Source organism: Acanthopagrus latus, chromosome 9 (genome assembly GCF_904848185.1).
Source record: "Acanthopagrus latus isolate v.2019 chromosome 9, fAcaLat1.1, whole genome shotgun sequence".
Taxonomy (NCBI): Eukaryota; Metazoa; Chordata; class Actinopteri; order Spariformes; family Sparidae; genus Acanthopagrus; species Acanthopagrus latus.
Window position 1 is genome coordinate 1,276,833 of NC_051047.1, and position 15,349 is coordinate 1,292,181.

Here is a 15,349-nt window from a genome sequence, read left to right on the forward strand (position 1 = left end):
TTAGGGGGCTTGTTTTGGCCTTATTGTATAGAGACAGTGAAGAGGCAGATAGCAATCTGTGGCTGGCAAGGTTAGTAGAATATCAGGGAGACTGTGGTTTGTATCCTGTTTGGAACATATTGTTTTGCTAACCCATTCTCACTTCATCCTATCAAACACAGGTGCATGGTCACTGACCTTACGCTTCTATGTTTGCGCACCAGTTACCCCTCTGGCATCACTTCTGCATGTGCCCTTCCATTGCAGTAGTATACAGAGCAAGAGAGATCCATGATGGGGGATGGTCAGGGTGGCTGAATGGGTCATACACCGAGACTGGGCTTTATTTCCAGCTTACACGGTTTAAGAGTACGTTTTTAAGTTGTGCCGGGTAAAAAAGTCAACATACAGAAACAATGTAACATTATGTAATTGATGTAATTACGTGATTTGCATACTTTATGTTACTATATGGTAGGAGACTGAAAGTAGTTATTCTAACCCAGGGCATCCTCTTTTCCTAAACCTGAAGTAGTTTTGGTGCCTAGACCTAACTAGGTTTTTCAAGTCTGTGAGGACATTGAATAGCATGTATTATTTCTGACTTTACCACAGAGACTTTCATGTCCTAATATTATGTAAGAGCATTAGGTAGAGTGACATATCTTGAAGCTTAAGGCCACTGATTGGTTAGGTTTAGAAAAACAAAGTTTGGGTTAAAATAGTCTCTTTTACAACATAACAGGAGGAACATTCCTCCTCATTTGATCAGCCATGACCCTGCCTGCACATTTGGGGTGCTGTGTCACGTAAGCACTGACTGTGCTGAAAGTAGGGGGGTACATCTCAGGTCAGGAGGTAGGTCATACGTTTTCCATTGTTCCATTTCGAGGTCTGAGCCTTCAGATGCATAATTTAGAAAACAGAGAGAAGAGGCGGAGGAAAATAAATCCCACTGCAGAGGTATGCTTTTATATCATTAAAACAATACCATGTTTTATAAAGATGTTGCATTTGTACTAGCCAGCTTAAATTAAAATAAAGCAAATCAACAAAAAAGCTAATTATGCTATGAAGCTGAATGTTAGCTGCTAAGGATGTTTATGAATCATCTGAATGTAAAGTCTGTTAGTTTATTTGATTATCTGTTGCTGCTGTTCAGTGTCCTCCTACTTTGACACTGTGCTGAAATTCTCTTACCAATAAGGACAAATAATGACCTATATTGTTGGGCATGTGTAACTACTTAAGTGTACTGCAACCTCTTTTATCTTACTAATGCATAATCATAAGTAGTAACACTGTATTATGTTGAACCACCGGTGCCAGTAATAGCGTGCTTAGTAGTAAAAGTAGTTGCTTGTCCTTCTCTGTCTGCTGCAGCTACATGTTTTTGCGTGAACAGTAATAATCAGGATGATCTACTCTTTAACCAGAATAAGGAAGAACCATGTTTCAACAAAATAAAAAACGATTAAGGAATGCAGCTACTTTCTTAATGCAGCTGTATTATCCAGGAAAATATTAGTTAAGGCTAAGTATCGGATCGGGACTCGCTATCGGCAGATACTGACTATTAAAGGACTTGGATCAGATCAGGGTAAAAAAAACCTGATCGAGACATCCCTAGTTACAGTTAAACCTTATTACTAATTGAATGCAGGTCTTAGGCTCCAAATCCTAATCTTGCCTTAAAACTGGTTTTAAAGATTACAACAAGCTTGAAAAAAAAAAGGTTAACTTTTCCTTTAAATATCCTTAGGTTTTTCCATTCTACCCCCAGCCATGAAAAATTTGCCTAAAGGGATAACAAATGGAGGAAAAAGGTTAGCCAGTCTTTGGTGGAAACCATGGAGAATCAAAAAGAGAGAGCACAGATTTCTCATCCTCCTCTCCTCACTCTGAGACAGATTTAATATCATTTCTGCACCTAAAGACATGCCTCATATATATCAAACAAATGCCTTTGAGCGTAGTCGTCCTGTCATTTGAAATGCAGCTGGTTTGAAGTGCATCTCCCTCCTTTGTGCATTTGCATTTGCACAGAATTCAAGACTCATCTTTAAAAAGGAGGTGCAAATTTGAGCAGATATTAGATATAAAGAAGTTCTGAGGAGTTGAACTAACCTTGGTTGTGGACAGACTGAAGTGAAGCGCAGCAACACAGAAAATGTGACAGTCTTATGGCACTACACAGGAAGCAGAGTTATGGCTTTGTGCTCACTGAATAGAAGTTCACTGAGCTGCTAATAATGCACCTTTTGTTTTGTTTGTTTATATCATTTCATCGCTTTTTCATTTCCGTGCAAGTTTGTTTGATGAATTTTCAGCATTCATTTTACAAACGTCTCTGCAATAAACAGACACCAAGCAATGTTTCTTTCAGGAAGGAGTTTAGGGCACTTTAAGCACAAATCCCCAGTGCAGTGAAAGCTGTTATACATAATATGCGCGCACATACACACACACACATGCGCGCACACACACACACACACACACACACACACACACACACACACACACACACGCACACACACACACACACGCACACACACAGATATTCCAAAGGCATTTGTGCACAAAGCTCATGACTGTCTGACCCCTATTTACAAATATGAACATTTCTGTGATTGCTTCAGGTATATCAAATAGTGTTGAAGATTTAATTTATTTCAGTAAAGTTGAAATGATTTTCATCAAATTGAATTTAAAATTAGTGTAAGTAGTATTTCATGTTTTAACTAGACAAATTGCATTTCCTGCGAAAATACAGTGTGAATGCTGAAGGCCGAAGGGAAATCTGCTGAATGTACTGCTGAAAAGCTGAAAAAGCTGAAAAGGTAGAGGCAGAAAGAGCATAAAAAGCTGAACACGCTGATAGCTGAACAGTTTCTGTAGCTCAACATGAAGCTGAATGTATAAAGAAGCTCAAAAGGCAGAGAGATGAATATTTTCAAAAGATGGAAAGACAGAAAAGCTGAAGAGGGCTGAAAGAGTTTAAAAAGTTGAACATTTTCAAAGCTGAACATGAAGCGGAATGTTTAAAGGAGTTGAAAAGGCAGAAAGATGAACATCTGAAAAGGCTAAAAAGGTGTAGAGCAAGAGGGCCGAAAGAGCTTCAAAAGGAGAAAAAAGACAGAAAAGGCCCAAAAGTTGTAGAATAAGAGGGCAGAAAGATCTTAAAAAGGTGAAAAAGACTGAAAAAGTGGAAAGTTAAAGGCAGAAAGAGCTTTAAAAGTTGAACATATTGATAGTTGAACAGTTTCTGTAGCGGAACATGAAGCAAAATGTATAAAAAAGTGGCAAAGGTACAAAGTTGAATATTTTTAAAAGATGAAAAGGCAGATAAGCTGAGGAGGGCTGAAAGAGTTTAAAAAGTTGAACATTTTCATATCTGAACATGAAGCAGAATGTTTGAAGGAGCTGAAAAGGCAGAAAGATGAATATCTGAAAAGGCTAAAAAGGTCTAGAGCAAGAGGGCAGAAAGAGGTTAAAAACATGAAAAAACACTGGAACGGTGGACAGTTAAAAGCAGAAAGAACTTAAAAAGGTGAAAAAAACACTGAATCGGTTGAAAGTTAAAGGCAGAAAGAGCTTAAAATGGCTGCATCTTCTATGTAAAGGAAAAGATGTTGGATTCAAATCCAGCTGAAGAGAATTCTCTCTCCAGTGTTCCAGCTGCTCTCCAATCAAGTCATTGTGTCACTCACTCTAGCCAACGCAATACACACACATTCTACAGATACACACGCTGTCCCCATAAGAATGAATGGGAAAATGCCTCCCAAACCCCTGCGATTTTACAAAAAACGTTAATAGTTAGGGTCAAAACATCTATATGGTGTGTGAGAGGAGATATTGCTGATCTCTGATCTGGTTTTTATTTCTGGAAAGTGAGAAATGAGGGCACAAACGCGAGAGACAACGTACCGTCTGCTGTCCTCTAGAACTTTAGGCTCAAAATTAACATTGGGGCTTATGGGGCGGCTACTTCACTTCTTGTCGCTCCAGGGCTTCCACATCCAAAACTGTAACTCGTACATCTAAAATAAGACCACCATCTGAAAGCCAACAAGATTTCCTACATTTCTATGTATACATTGTCCATGTTGAGTGAAAGGTTTTGGATCTAAATCAAGCTGAAGAGAATTTATTTCTCACTTTTGGAGCTGCTCTACACTCTGGGGTGCAGCAGTTGATGATGTCACGCACTCTAGCTCACACAATACACACCCATTATAAAGTCAGAAGACGGGCTAAAAGTTCTTCAAACTAAAACTGTGATTAGTCCAAAACCATACCATATCTTTAAAAACTGAATACAAGCCCAGTAGTTCAAGGTTTTGTGACTCTTTGAGGGAGAAGAAGAGGTTGAAAGTCGAGGATTTGAAGCTTTTCCCATTTGCTGCAATATTAAATTTTTTTCATAAAAAGCTGAATTTATGAAAAGGTTGAAAAGCTGAAAAGCAGAAGGCTGAAAGAGCTTAAAAAGCTGAACGTTTTAATAGCTGAATGGTTTCAATAGCTGAACGTATGCTGAAGTTATAGCTGAATGAAATTTGAAAAAATCCCCATAAGGATGAATGGGCAAAATTTTGCATAAAAAGCTTAATATTTCCAAAATTATGAAAGGTAGAAGAAAGAAAAATAGAAGCTCACATGTCCTGCACATTTTGATACTTGAATGGTTTCAATAGCTCAAGAACTGTAGGAGAAGAAGAATAAAAACTTTAATAAATTCCAGAAGAACAATAATGCCTTCAGCATTCACACTAAATATGCAATAGAAGTCAAATTACATAAAAAATCAGATATGTCACACAATAAACAATCAAGTGAAAGACCCAATATCCCCAATTTTTTGGAGTTTTGTATTTCAGAACAGTGGAGCATAGTTCTTTCCACATCTGTTACAGACCATTAACAAAATAAAATGTGATCAGTGTCAGGAGGTGATACATGTTTTCTTGTGTTTCGGGAGTTTTCTGTTGAATATTTGTAGTAATTTTGTGATTAAGTGACAACATGTCCAGGTTTTTGTCCGCCTCTTACCCAGCATGCTGAGAAACTGGACAGACTGCAGCACCCTGCAACCATGAACTGGCAAACAAGTGGTTCAGGGGATTGGATGTATGGATGGTTGAATCATGGTTGTGCTCAGTGCTTGCAGACACAGCAGCTAGGTTGTAGTTAAAAATTGAGCCTGATGTTGAGTGTTCCTAGTTTCTTGTTCTCTTAATTTAAGTCTAAATATTTTCTCACACAATAAATGGCTAATAAATGAGGCTGACAATGATGACTCTTTTAGAGCTAATGTGAATCCTATTGTAGATGTCTTACCTAAACCATTTCCTGAGCTACTTAACTTGTGGTCTTGACCATATGGCATGCTGTTTGTCAGTAATGGTTGTTTGGATATATGAACTGCATTTACATTTACAACACAGCTGTCAGCAAAAGTCCACTGGCCAGTTCCTGTCTCTGCCCTTATCTCTCTGCTGTCACTAGCCTTTCGATGTTCTCCCTCATCTGACTAATTGTTCCATCTCTGGCTTAACACCTGTTGTTATATTTTCTCATCCAATTGCTCTTGCTACCTGCTGTTCCCCAGTGTTGACCATTTGTAATAGTCTAAATCACATTAGCAGGCTTCACTGACAGCAGATGAGTTGCCAGACACATTCTGCTCTAAGTCTAACATCAATTCAACAATGACATGTCTTCTTCATATCTATACACACTATTATGCATTAATGTGTTTCCATGAATTTTTGTACAAAACAAAATACCTTTGACCAACCTTAAATTTGCTATGATGACGGCAGAACATGCGAATGCAGCAGCCAGCTTTAATCCTCACTACATTTTTGATGTATTTCTTTATTTCACATCTCTATGCCCCCTTCTACTGAAGCCTTTTTACATTAGATTACATAAACTTGTCAAAATCAGAAAAGGGAGTATGGGGTTTGGATTGAGTGCAGCAGACAGAGAATTTCCAACAATGGCATCTCTCAAGTGGCCAGCCAGACCAGTGTCATCGTCCACCGCCACCCCCTGCCCCATAAAAAAAGAAAGGGGCACCGTTTAACTCAGTTGGTAGAGCGGGCATCCCATGTGCAGAGGCTTCGTCCTTGCTGCAGCAGACCCGGGTTTGACTCCCGGCCCGGGGACCATTTGCTGCATGTCATTCCCTCTCTCTCTCCCTGTTTCCTCTCTCCCTCTTCAGCTGAACTATCAAATAAAGCCAAAAAAATACTTAAAAAAAGAAAGGCACAAAGCATGCTTACACATACAGCAAATATAGGGATCTGGTTTGACTGACAGTAACCCAAGCTGAAGACGAACATCCAGTGCAACACTTCAACCAAAATGACCGAACGTCGGCCCCAGAGAGAAAACCAGGCAAAGAAACTGATGTTTCTCAATCGTATCACAACTCCAAATGCCGTCAACCAACCTACTGCTCCATAACCTGAACCTGGAACCAGTGGCGAGGATGCTTGTAGCTCCTCTACAGGGGGGAGGAAAACTAGCCCTGCCCTGTGCACTGACACAGTTCAACACGGCATGCACAGGAAGACAGGCTTTGACCCAGCTGTCAGAGATGAAATACTCCATATACCTCAATATAGGTAAGGTACATTTAATTATCAAACCATATATGTTGAAGCACGCAGACCACAATTAAAGTCAAGGCAATGGCTACATATTGGTGAAGCGAGATGCCTGCCCTAGCCACAGTCTGTTCACCCTGCTGCCATCTGAAAAAAAGATACAGACCATCTTCATTCCCAAGGCTGTGAGACTGTTCAATTCATCATCAACACACATTATCTTATATACATATAGAAAAAAGGACTCAAACATAGTCTGTTTTTTAAAACCCTTGTGTTTTAAAAAATCACAGTATGTCACAATATATGTCATTTCTTCTGCTATGGGTCTTTCTATCAAAACAAAACTGTGCTGTGTGTTGAGGGTTTGGTGGAGGCTGAGCCACTGCTAGGCTGACCAGATCTAGCCAGCCCTGAGGGCGAGAGTCAGGTGCAAAGCCATACCTCCTTCAGGAACAAACACCTGTAGCCATGTAATGGGTGGATAGAGCAGCATGTATATTTTAAAATTCAGGGATTAAAAAGGGAATTTATCCTCACACCTGTTTATCAACCTGACTGCAACAGTGGTCCACAGAGGAGACTTAAATTGTTGGGTGTGTTGTTATGTAGTTCTGACTACTGATTGGAGCTGTAGGGGAAATGTACTCTATTTCAAGGCAACATTACAGAGTGGAGAAAGAAGAGAGAGACCTGGAGTCTCTGTTGGGTGCAAGAATTCTCAACAAACCATTTGACAAATGAAGTCTTCCCAAATGATTCTGCATGATGCCAAGATGCTAAATGTTGTCAACATGCAACATCTTATCTACTTGAAAAGTTACTCAGATGTGTGTTCAGTCTGCACCTCAGCTAATGTTCTTTTCACAGGAACACAAACAAAAAATCCAATACTAGCTGAGTGACAGGTGAGCCACTTGAATCAGGCCCCTGAAAGGCTCCATATTGATCCATACTGGGAGACTAACAAGACACACTGCAATCACATTTTCCTTGTCTCGTATTCTAAGCACGGAGACACTGATTGGCTGTTTGTGGGCAACAAACAATTACATGAGCTTGAAATTCAGACAGCAAGGTGTGAGAGAGACCAGACAGGATTGATATGAGCAACTGTTGTTATCTATGTAGGCAAGAACAATGTGTGATGAATTACCTTTGAGTTTGCAATGAATGTTTTATACAGATGAAAACTGCTTTGTACATCATGTACAATATTCCAGTCTGGCTCCTGGTAGATGCCTATGTTTAGGTCTCTAGGTTCAGGACATGGCAGTCCACTCTATGGACTCTCTCTCATCCCATATTCTAAATGCATGTTGTATTTCAATAATTTGACCTCACATCTATGTGGAAAATAATCACAAGTTTGTGTGTAGTACTATTCTTGGCTGGACTCAAGGAAGAAAAAAAGACCCCTCCACAAAACAGTTAATTGTCATTTTACATTCCAGTCTTTGAACTGCAGTGTGACTGTACTGAATCATGTAAATGTCACAATTTACCTTCATGCAAACACTGAATACAGCTCACAATAAGGGCAAAGCCCTCTGACAGCAGCTGAGAAATAATTAACAAACACTGTAACAAACACTGAAGAGAAATGGAAAATGGGGACATTTCCCACAGAACACCTGTGTCAAATCCCTTGCTTAGAATATCACAGATAATGATGAGGACATTTTCTTGTGTAAACATCCATCCTCTACATGTGCCTTTTTCATAATCAACGTCATTTAAAAGACTGATACAGCTGAGATTACGGCTGCACAGTTATCATTGCTTTAGTTCACACACAAGACAAACACAGAGGTGCAGGCGTGCAGAAAATTATATATGGAAACACATGGAGCTGTCCATCTAATGATTATATCTAGCAGCTCAGCCAACTGGTTCTCTTGTTTGCACAGCTGGACAAAGTGGTGTTCTAGGATTGCATCTATGCTGATGGTTATTAGACAAGCTGTCAGAGAGGCTAAGGGTTTGTGCTGCCATAATCGATCTTTAGGATATGATGTAGATTCAGCTTCACCTGAAGACCAACTGTGTATAGTGCAGACTAAACAGTTGAAGGTGTCTGTGAGTGTCTTTTAAAGGCAGCAAGGGATTGAGCAAATTGTGCCCATTAATAATCAATAGTTTGATCAGTGATCTGTATAACGGTCGACCAGAGAAACACACAAGACTTCTTGTCTATGTGCCACTAAAATTCCATAGTGTACCGCAGTGCTAAAGATATATCCCGTCTTGCGGCCATTAGCGATTACAGATTATGTTGTGGGGACAAACGCACTGTCACTGAGCAAAAGACACAACTGAACTAACTACCACTCAACACACAGACTACCACAGAGAGCTTCTTCCACTATCACTGACTGGCTACTCAGCATGAGACCTGTAAGAATATGAAGATTCTTAAATGTGACTCTCCATCTCAGTATCAAATATTTTTATTATTGTTGCTGATTAAAGAGTGCACTGTAAATCTGTTTTGAATCTGGCAGGACAACACAAACTGAGTTAATAGCTTACACGGGGCGCTAAACCCACGCAGAATTGAGAGTTTCAGTTTACAGGAGCATGAGGTGTAAAACAATGAACTGCAGTTTAATTGACAGAACAAGTGTACAGTACATTAATGTACTAAAGAACTACACTTCTGATTACGTTTTGGATGTAAAAGTACTTTGAGTTTGGAGTTCCAGACATTATTTCATCAGAGTACTACAGTACATTTCACCAAACTTCTGTCGTACATGAAAGTTATCAGAGACATTCAGTGACCAGGTAGTGGAGTAGTGGCCCTCAATACATATTATTTTGACAGTTTAGTGTTATGTAACTAATAGCTAACAAGAAAAGTAAAGGAACGACTTTTTGATTGATGATCAGAATCTGCTGATACTGCTTCTAGCAATCAGTGATAGGCCCCAAAATTCCTGATAATCCTCCAAAAAATCACAGTTTGTGAAGATGGGAGACAACAGAACTGCAAGCATGTGACGGACATTGTTTAAGAATCAAGAGGCGACGGTGTCATCTGAGAAAGTGAACTTTTCAGTTTACTGTGTGCAAATGGGCCATTCCAAAATTGGAGGACATTTTACGTCCCACCTATGAAATTTCAAGTAATAAATTTAAAAATTACAAAATCATGCAGTTGTTGTGTAACTTTTGCTTGTCCAGAGACCAACTCTAAATAAACTGGGAGAAAAAATGATATGAAAATATTTTTTAAAATACCAAATAAGTCTGGAGTACCCTCTAATATGATATTTTCCTCTTGTCCCACACCCTTGGTGACCACATTGAACTCCAATAAAAACTGTCAAAATGACATTTAAATCTACTTTATTTTGTTCTTCATATATGTGCTCCCTGGACAAGTCACCAGTTCATCGCAGGGCCCTCACTGATGAGCAATGTGGGGTTCAGTATCTCGCTCAAGGACACTTCGACATGCAGCTTAATTTGAACCAGCGACCTTCCGATCACTAGTCAACCTGCTCTACCCACTGAGCTACAGCCACCCACACCCTCGCTCATATTTTTCATGTTTTTATAACATTGTCAGCCTTGCTTGAACGTCTTACTTTACCTCACGCAACCCTGTTATGCATATTTCCAGAATAATGTAAATACAAAAACTTTTTTTTTTACTTATTAAATTAGTATAAGTTTGTCATCTTGGAAAATGCTGACAGCTAGCGAAACAGCTAGCATAGATTTGTGAGAAAAAAGGTAAAATTAGCATTTGCAACCCTTCTGTTAACAGGCTTGCAATTACCAAGCAAAAATCAAATGAAACATGTTATAAAAAATACTTTTATGCCTGAGATGAGCCAATAAAGCTTTTTTTATACAGTTTAATGCCTATTATTGATGAATATGTAACAGAAATTTGTCAAATAGAAGGTTGATTTTTTGAAAATTCCAAAGCCCAAATGTCCTCTAATTCTGGAATGACCCAAAATACCTGTTCAAATAGTAGAAAAGATTCACAATACAAATCCTGTTCTTGGCAAGTTACTTAAGCATGCTAAATAAAGTAAACATTTTGCAGAGGAAAACGGACTGTGCAAATTTCAAGTGCAAAAAACACAACTGTGCATATTAGTCCTTCCCAGTATTTGGTGCTTTCAGTAATATGTCAATGCATACATGGTAAACTTAGCCATGATTTCTATTAAGCATGTTGTAAATTTATACTCATTTAACTTAGCTGCTGACTTCTCTGGGGAACGGTCTGTGGAGAAGAGGAATCTTGCAGTGTTTAGGCTCACAGCCCAGGGATTGCAGCCGTGTCCCCTATATCACCTACTGCACAGTTTGTTTGGGGACAGCTGCATCTAACTGCATGGCAACGCTGAGTCAAGTGAGGAGCGATGGGTCCTATTAAACAATTATTCCTGCAGTCTGTGTGTTTCAATGCATCCTACCTCTCCTCATTTTCACCACAACATCAAGTTCCTGATTTTCTCTCCTTGCAACATTCATTTATCTTTCTTCCTTCCTTAATTCTCACATGTTCTTCATTCGGTCTCCTTTCTTGTTTCCCAGTTTTGCCTCATTTGATTTCTCACATTCACAGCTGCTTAGACCAAACAGGAGGAAGCGGTTCGCTCCTTCTCTTCCCCATTATTTGTGTCTTTCACTCCTCTGTCTCTCCTCCCCCCTCTTGCTCAGCATCCTCTTGGCTGCTGGTTTGATAACAGCCTGTCACAAGTGTTTAACGTTTGCACAGAAAGTGCCGGCTGCCCCTCGAGAGCCGAAGACCTGCCGGTGGCTGGAAGGCAGGAGCATGCCATGACAATTGCATTTGCAGGCAAATGGAGAAACACACAGAGATAGCAGCAAAGAGAGAAAGCAGTACTTCCTTGTTTCATCTCTCCTTCGATTGGACAGTGATTGTTATGTGTGGACCTCATTGTAACCCAGGAAAGGGCAGGGGTATAAATAAATGGTGTAATTACAAGAAGGTAATGTGACACAAGGGAAGAGAGGCAGGGCAGGAGACAGCCGGCGGGGGGCTGTCTGACAATGTTATTAGATTGACTTTTTTCTCTAGAATTTGTTGTGGCAGTTTGACTGGTATTAGAACTGACACTGACCTAAATTCTTCTCTGTCTGACATACAGACAGACAGACGTGCAGGCAGGCAAGCGGTCGATTGACCTGTCACTCTGACAGAGAGTGGAGGAGGTTAGGCAGGGGGGACAGAAAGGACAGGTTTGGTCACTGTCAGGCAAAACAACATCAGTCGACAGAACAACTTGACGGACATTTAAATCCTCCTGCTGCACTTAGCACCAAAAACACTGTTCAAGGCACACTTCATGGTAGTATGACTGTTGTAAAATGTATGTAGCTGCAGAAATGCTAATGCGTCAAAATCAAGTCATGAAACACCATAGTACAACTTTGTCGTCCAGCACATAGATACTTCAAGTAGTTTGTCCAATGCTTTAATCTAATTATTCTATTACAGCCACAGAATTGTTTTAATCAACAGGAAATCCTGCTCAGATTATTTTCTCCACCTCTCATGAGAAAGATGGGTTTAATATGGCTCTTTTGGAGTGGTGTGGGTGGCTGTGGCTCAGGAGTAGAGCCAGCACCTTGTTACTGGAAGGTGGCTGGTTCATTTCCCCTGGTCTGCATGCCGAAGTGTCCTAGGGAAAGATACTGAACCCGAAACTGCTCCTGATGTGCTGGTCTGCACCTTGCATGGCACCAGTGTATGTGTGAATTACTGTAAGTCGCGTTGGACAAAAGCCCTGCCAAATGCCCTAAATGTAAATGGTGTTTTTCCTGGAGCGTCATTGTTGGTCCAGTTCCATCAACTCACATTCTGAAATAGTGTCTGCTTCAGACCAAACTGTCAAGGTCAAATGGGTTAGTACAGGACTCCTACCTATGAGACTGGGGTGTAGCTGGGTTGAAACCTGCTGTTGTACTGGTCACTTCATAAGTACTGTTTGTATTATCATTATTTTCTTTTATTTTCCCTCATATTTCAGTCATAGCTGCTTTGTTACGGTTAGGCACAAAAAAATATTTGGTTAGATAGTAAGACATAGTTTCACAACATCAATCACAATCACAAAGGCGGACAGTCTCCTATGTGCATGTCTTTGCAGTCTTCTTGCAAAGCTAAAACACATCATTTTTGTTCGACTGGATAAGTGCATGCTGAAGGCATACTCATGATGCATTTTTTTTCCCAGTGTAAGATTTTGAGCGAAACGTGTGCAGGGCTTTTTGGTAACTCTTGGACTAACTTTAATGAAATAACAGCGGTGTGTGATATGGTGAATTATAAACAAAGGTCACAGACAGTCTGTACTCAAGAAGATTGGCCAGCAAAGCACATGCTTGGAAAAATTCCCATAGCAGGAACTCTACAGCCCCCCTTCTCCCCACAGGAAATAACTTGTTACTTAACAGCCCTGTTTGCTTACAGAGATAGCAGCAGAACTGCTTGTATTTCAATCAGACACCACAAAGAACAAGTCCCTTTCCGCTGATCAACTAAACCTGTTGTTGTTGTTGGTCAAGCGTGCAGCATCCGAATAATTAGCTTGTAATTAACTTTCAACAATGCAACATTACACAAAGAGGTGTATCAGCAGCAATGTATGCAACCTTAGCTCATGCAAACAGTTGCCAGATGCAGTTGATCCTCAGCAGCACTATACCTCGCGTCTAATTGGCTCACACACGCATTAAAAAACAAGTAGTGAGTTTTAATGAAGGGCTGATTCAACTCAAACAAGTCACACGTCAGCCTTACAGACGGACCACTAATGAACATAAGGAGCCCACCACCACCTCTTGGGTAATACAAAGTATGCTCTGGCTGATTAGCTGTTACTTAACAGGCACTGCTGTGATGATACAGCGGTTGACAGGGGGAGAGGGAGCCTCACGGAAGAGACGTGAACGCGGAGAAAATGGATGGCACCTTGTGAAGAAGGAAACCGGCACTCTGCCAAACAAAAGTCTCCACAATCATCAGATGACAGGAGAATCATTTCCGGACAGCGGCTGTGCCACTTCTTGACAACAACAACAACAACACACGGGTAGCTTGTGTGCAACAGTTGTCGGGCCACCTTACACAAAGCGCAGCAGTCCTGCAGAGGAGGGGCGCGATGCTTCGATCAGCCGCTGGATGTACAGTTTGTCCGCGAACCCTGCACGGCAAAGTAAAGTTTAATGCTGTGGCTCCTACCTGATATTCCTCCGCCGACCACTATAACATCGTATGTGTTGCTGGGCGCAGTCATGGTGCTGTCAGTTGTGTTTCTCCCCGCTCCGCCGTTGAACGCAGGGCGCATGGAGGAGCGCATCTGTATTAAAAGCGCCGGGCAGGCCCACTCCCTCCAAGCTCCGCCCACCGATAGTAGAGTCTGGGAGGATTTTGTCTTCATGTAGCTGCAGAGACATCACTTTTCACCTCGTTTATGTGCTACATTTAATAGTTAGTGTGTCCGATGGGGCACGACCTTCGCTCCTGATCCGATTGCTTTGCGCAATGTTTACTGTTATCAGCAGTCTCAAAGGACCAAACCTTGAACACTTGCTGTAAATCTTGTATCATTAAAACTTGGCAGCAGATGGATTAATTCTCTATCCAGTGAATCTATTAAGAAAAAAACAACTTGATCCCAGTTTAGTCTGTGTCAAGAAACGCCTTTTTGCCTCCAAGCTCAAGCTCCCAGTAACCAGGCCTGTTGAAGAAAGATGAAGGTGAGAAATCACCCTGTAATACGAAGACCGTCAACATGTCTGATATCTCAACAGAATCAAATGAATGTCTGTCACCTGACGGTTACAGCCATAGTCAGACATGCAGGTCACCTCTCCTTTAACCCAGACAGTCAACTCTCTACCATCTGATATACATGATGATGGAAGCAATTCTAGACAACTCTCAAATGTAGTCTTAAAGTCCTGGGTCTGCAGACAGTAACTCGAGACCTTTGGACTTGGCATGTTAATTTATAGTGTTATATGTAGTGCAGAAGTATCCTCCTGGGTATGGACTAGCTTCACATTTGTGTACTTTAGTTTCTGTTGCCCTCTTGTGGCTGATTACGTCCAGCCAAGAGCTGATCTTGATCTTGCCTATGCCATATCCTGTGCTGTCACTTGGCCAATGGGAGGTTTTTGGCTAAGTACTGGTACATTCAAGTATATACAGGTAGAGCTCAGTTTGTCAGATATTATGAGCATGATTAGGTGCTCTGCTTCTAGATTAAAACAGGGTCCAAAGCCAAAGTTTATGCATGTAAAAACATTGCAACATTGCTGACATTTTTACTGAGAAATAATAAAAAGGGCCACAGGTCCTTCAGACATGTTGAGGGCCTACACAGTCTGCATGCTATTGACTTGGTTGCTTTTTTAGGATTATAGGTTTTGTCTCAGTTTTTGTAAAATTATCTGTCTGACTCCACGATTCATCAGCCCATTGGATGACCTTGAGCCACAGACGGTGCACTGTAAGATGTGATTTACAAACAGCTTTCCAGTACAAATTTTCTGGTGGGTTGACATTAAATCAAGGGCCCTCTAGTGGGTTAATCTGCCCACAATTGTGGTTAATCCTAATCCTCATTTGATCTAATTTATGGAATAAGCTACTCATGTCCACGTTAGCACATCCCTGTCCTTACAGGGACTAGGGCAGTGTGGAAGAGACTGGGGAAGAAGGGGGAAGGTAAAGCAACTACATTCAGTTGACAACT

At 40.7% G+C, this 15,349-nt stretch overlaps 1 protein-coding gene across 1 annotated transcript in view; it reads right to left on the reverse strand.

Moving 5' to 3' along the window:
* Positions 1 to 13,983, reverse strand: part of mao (monoamine oxidase) — a 50,029-nt gene extending 36,046 nt beyond the window's left edge. Inside the window, exon 1 of the mRNA XM_037110262.1 lies at positions 13,831 to 13,983. Within this exon, the coding sequence (XP_036966157.1) occupies positions 13,831 to 13,948 (118 nt within the window). The 5' untranslated portion in view covers positions 13,949 to 13,983. The remainder of the gene's footprint in view (positions 1 to 13,830) is intronic.
* Positions 13,984 to 15,349: the final 1,366 nt, after the last annotated feature.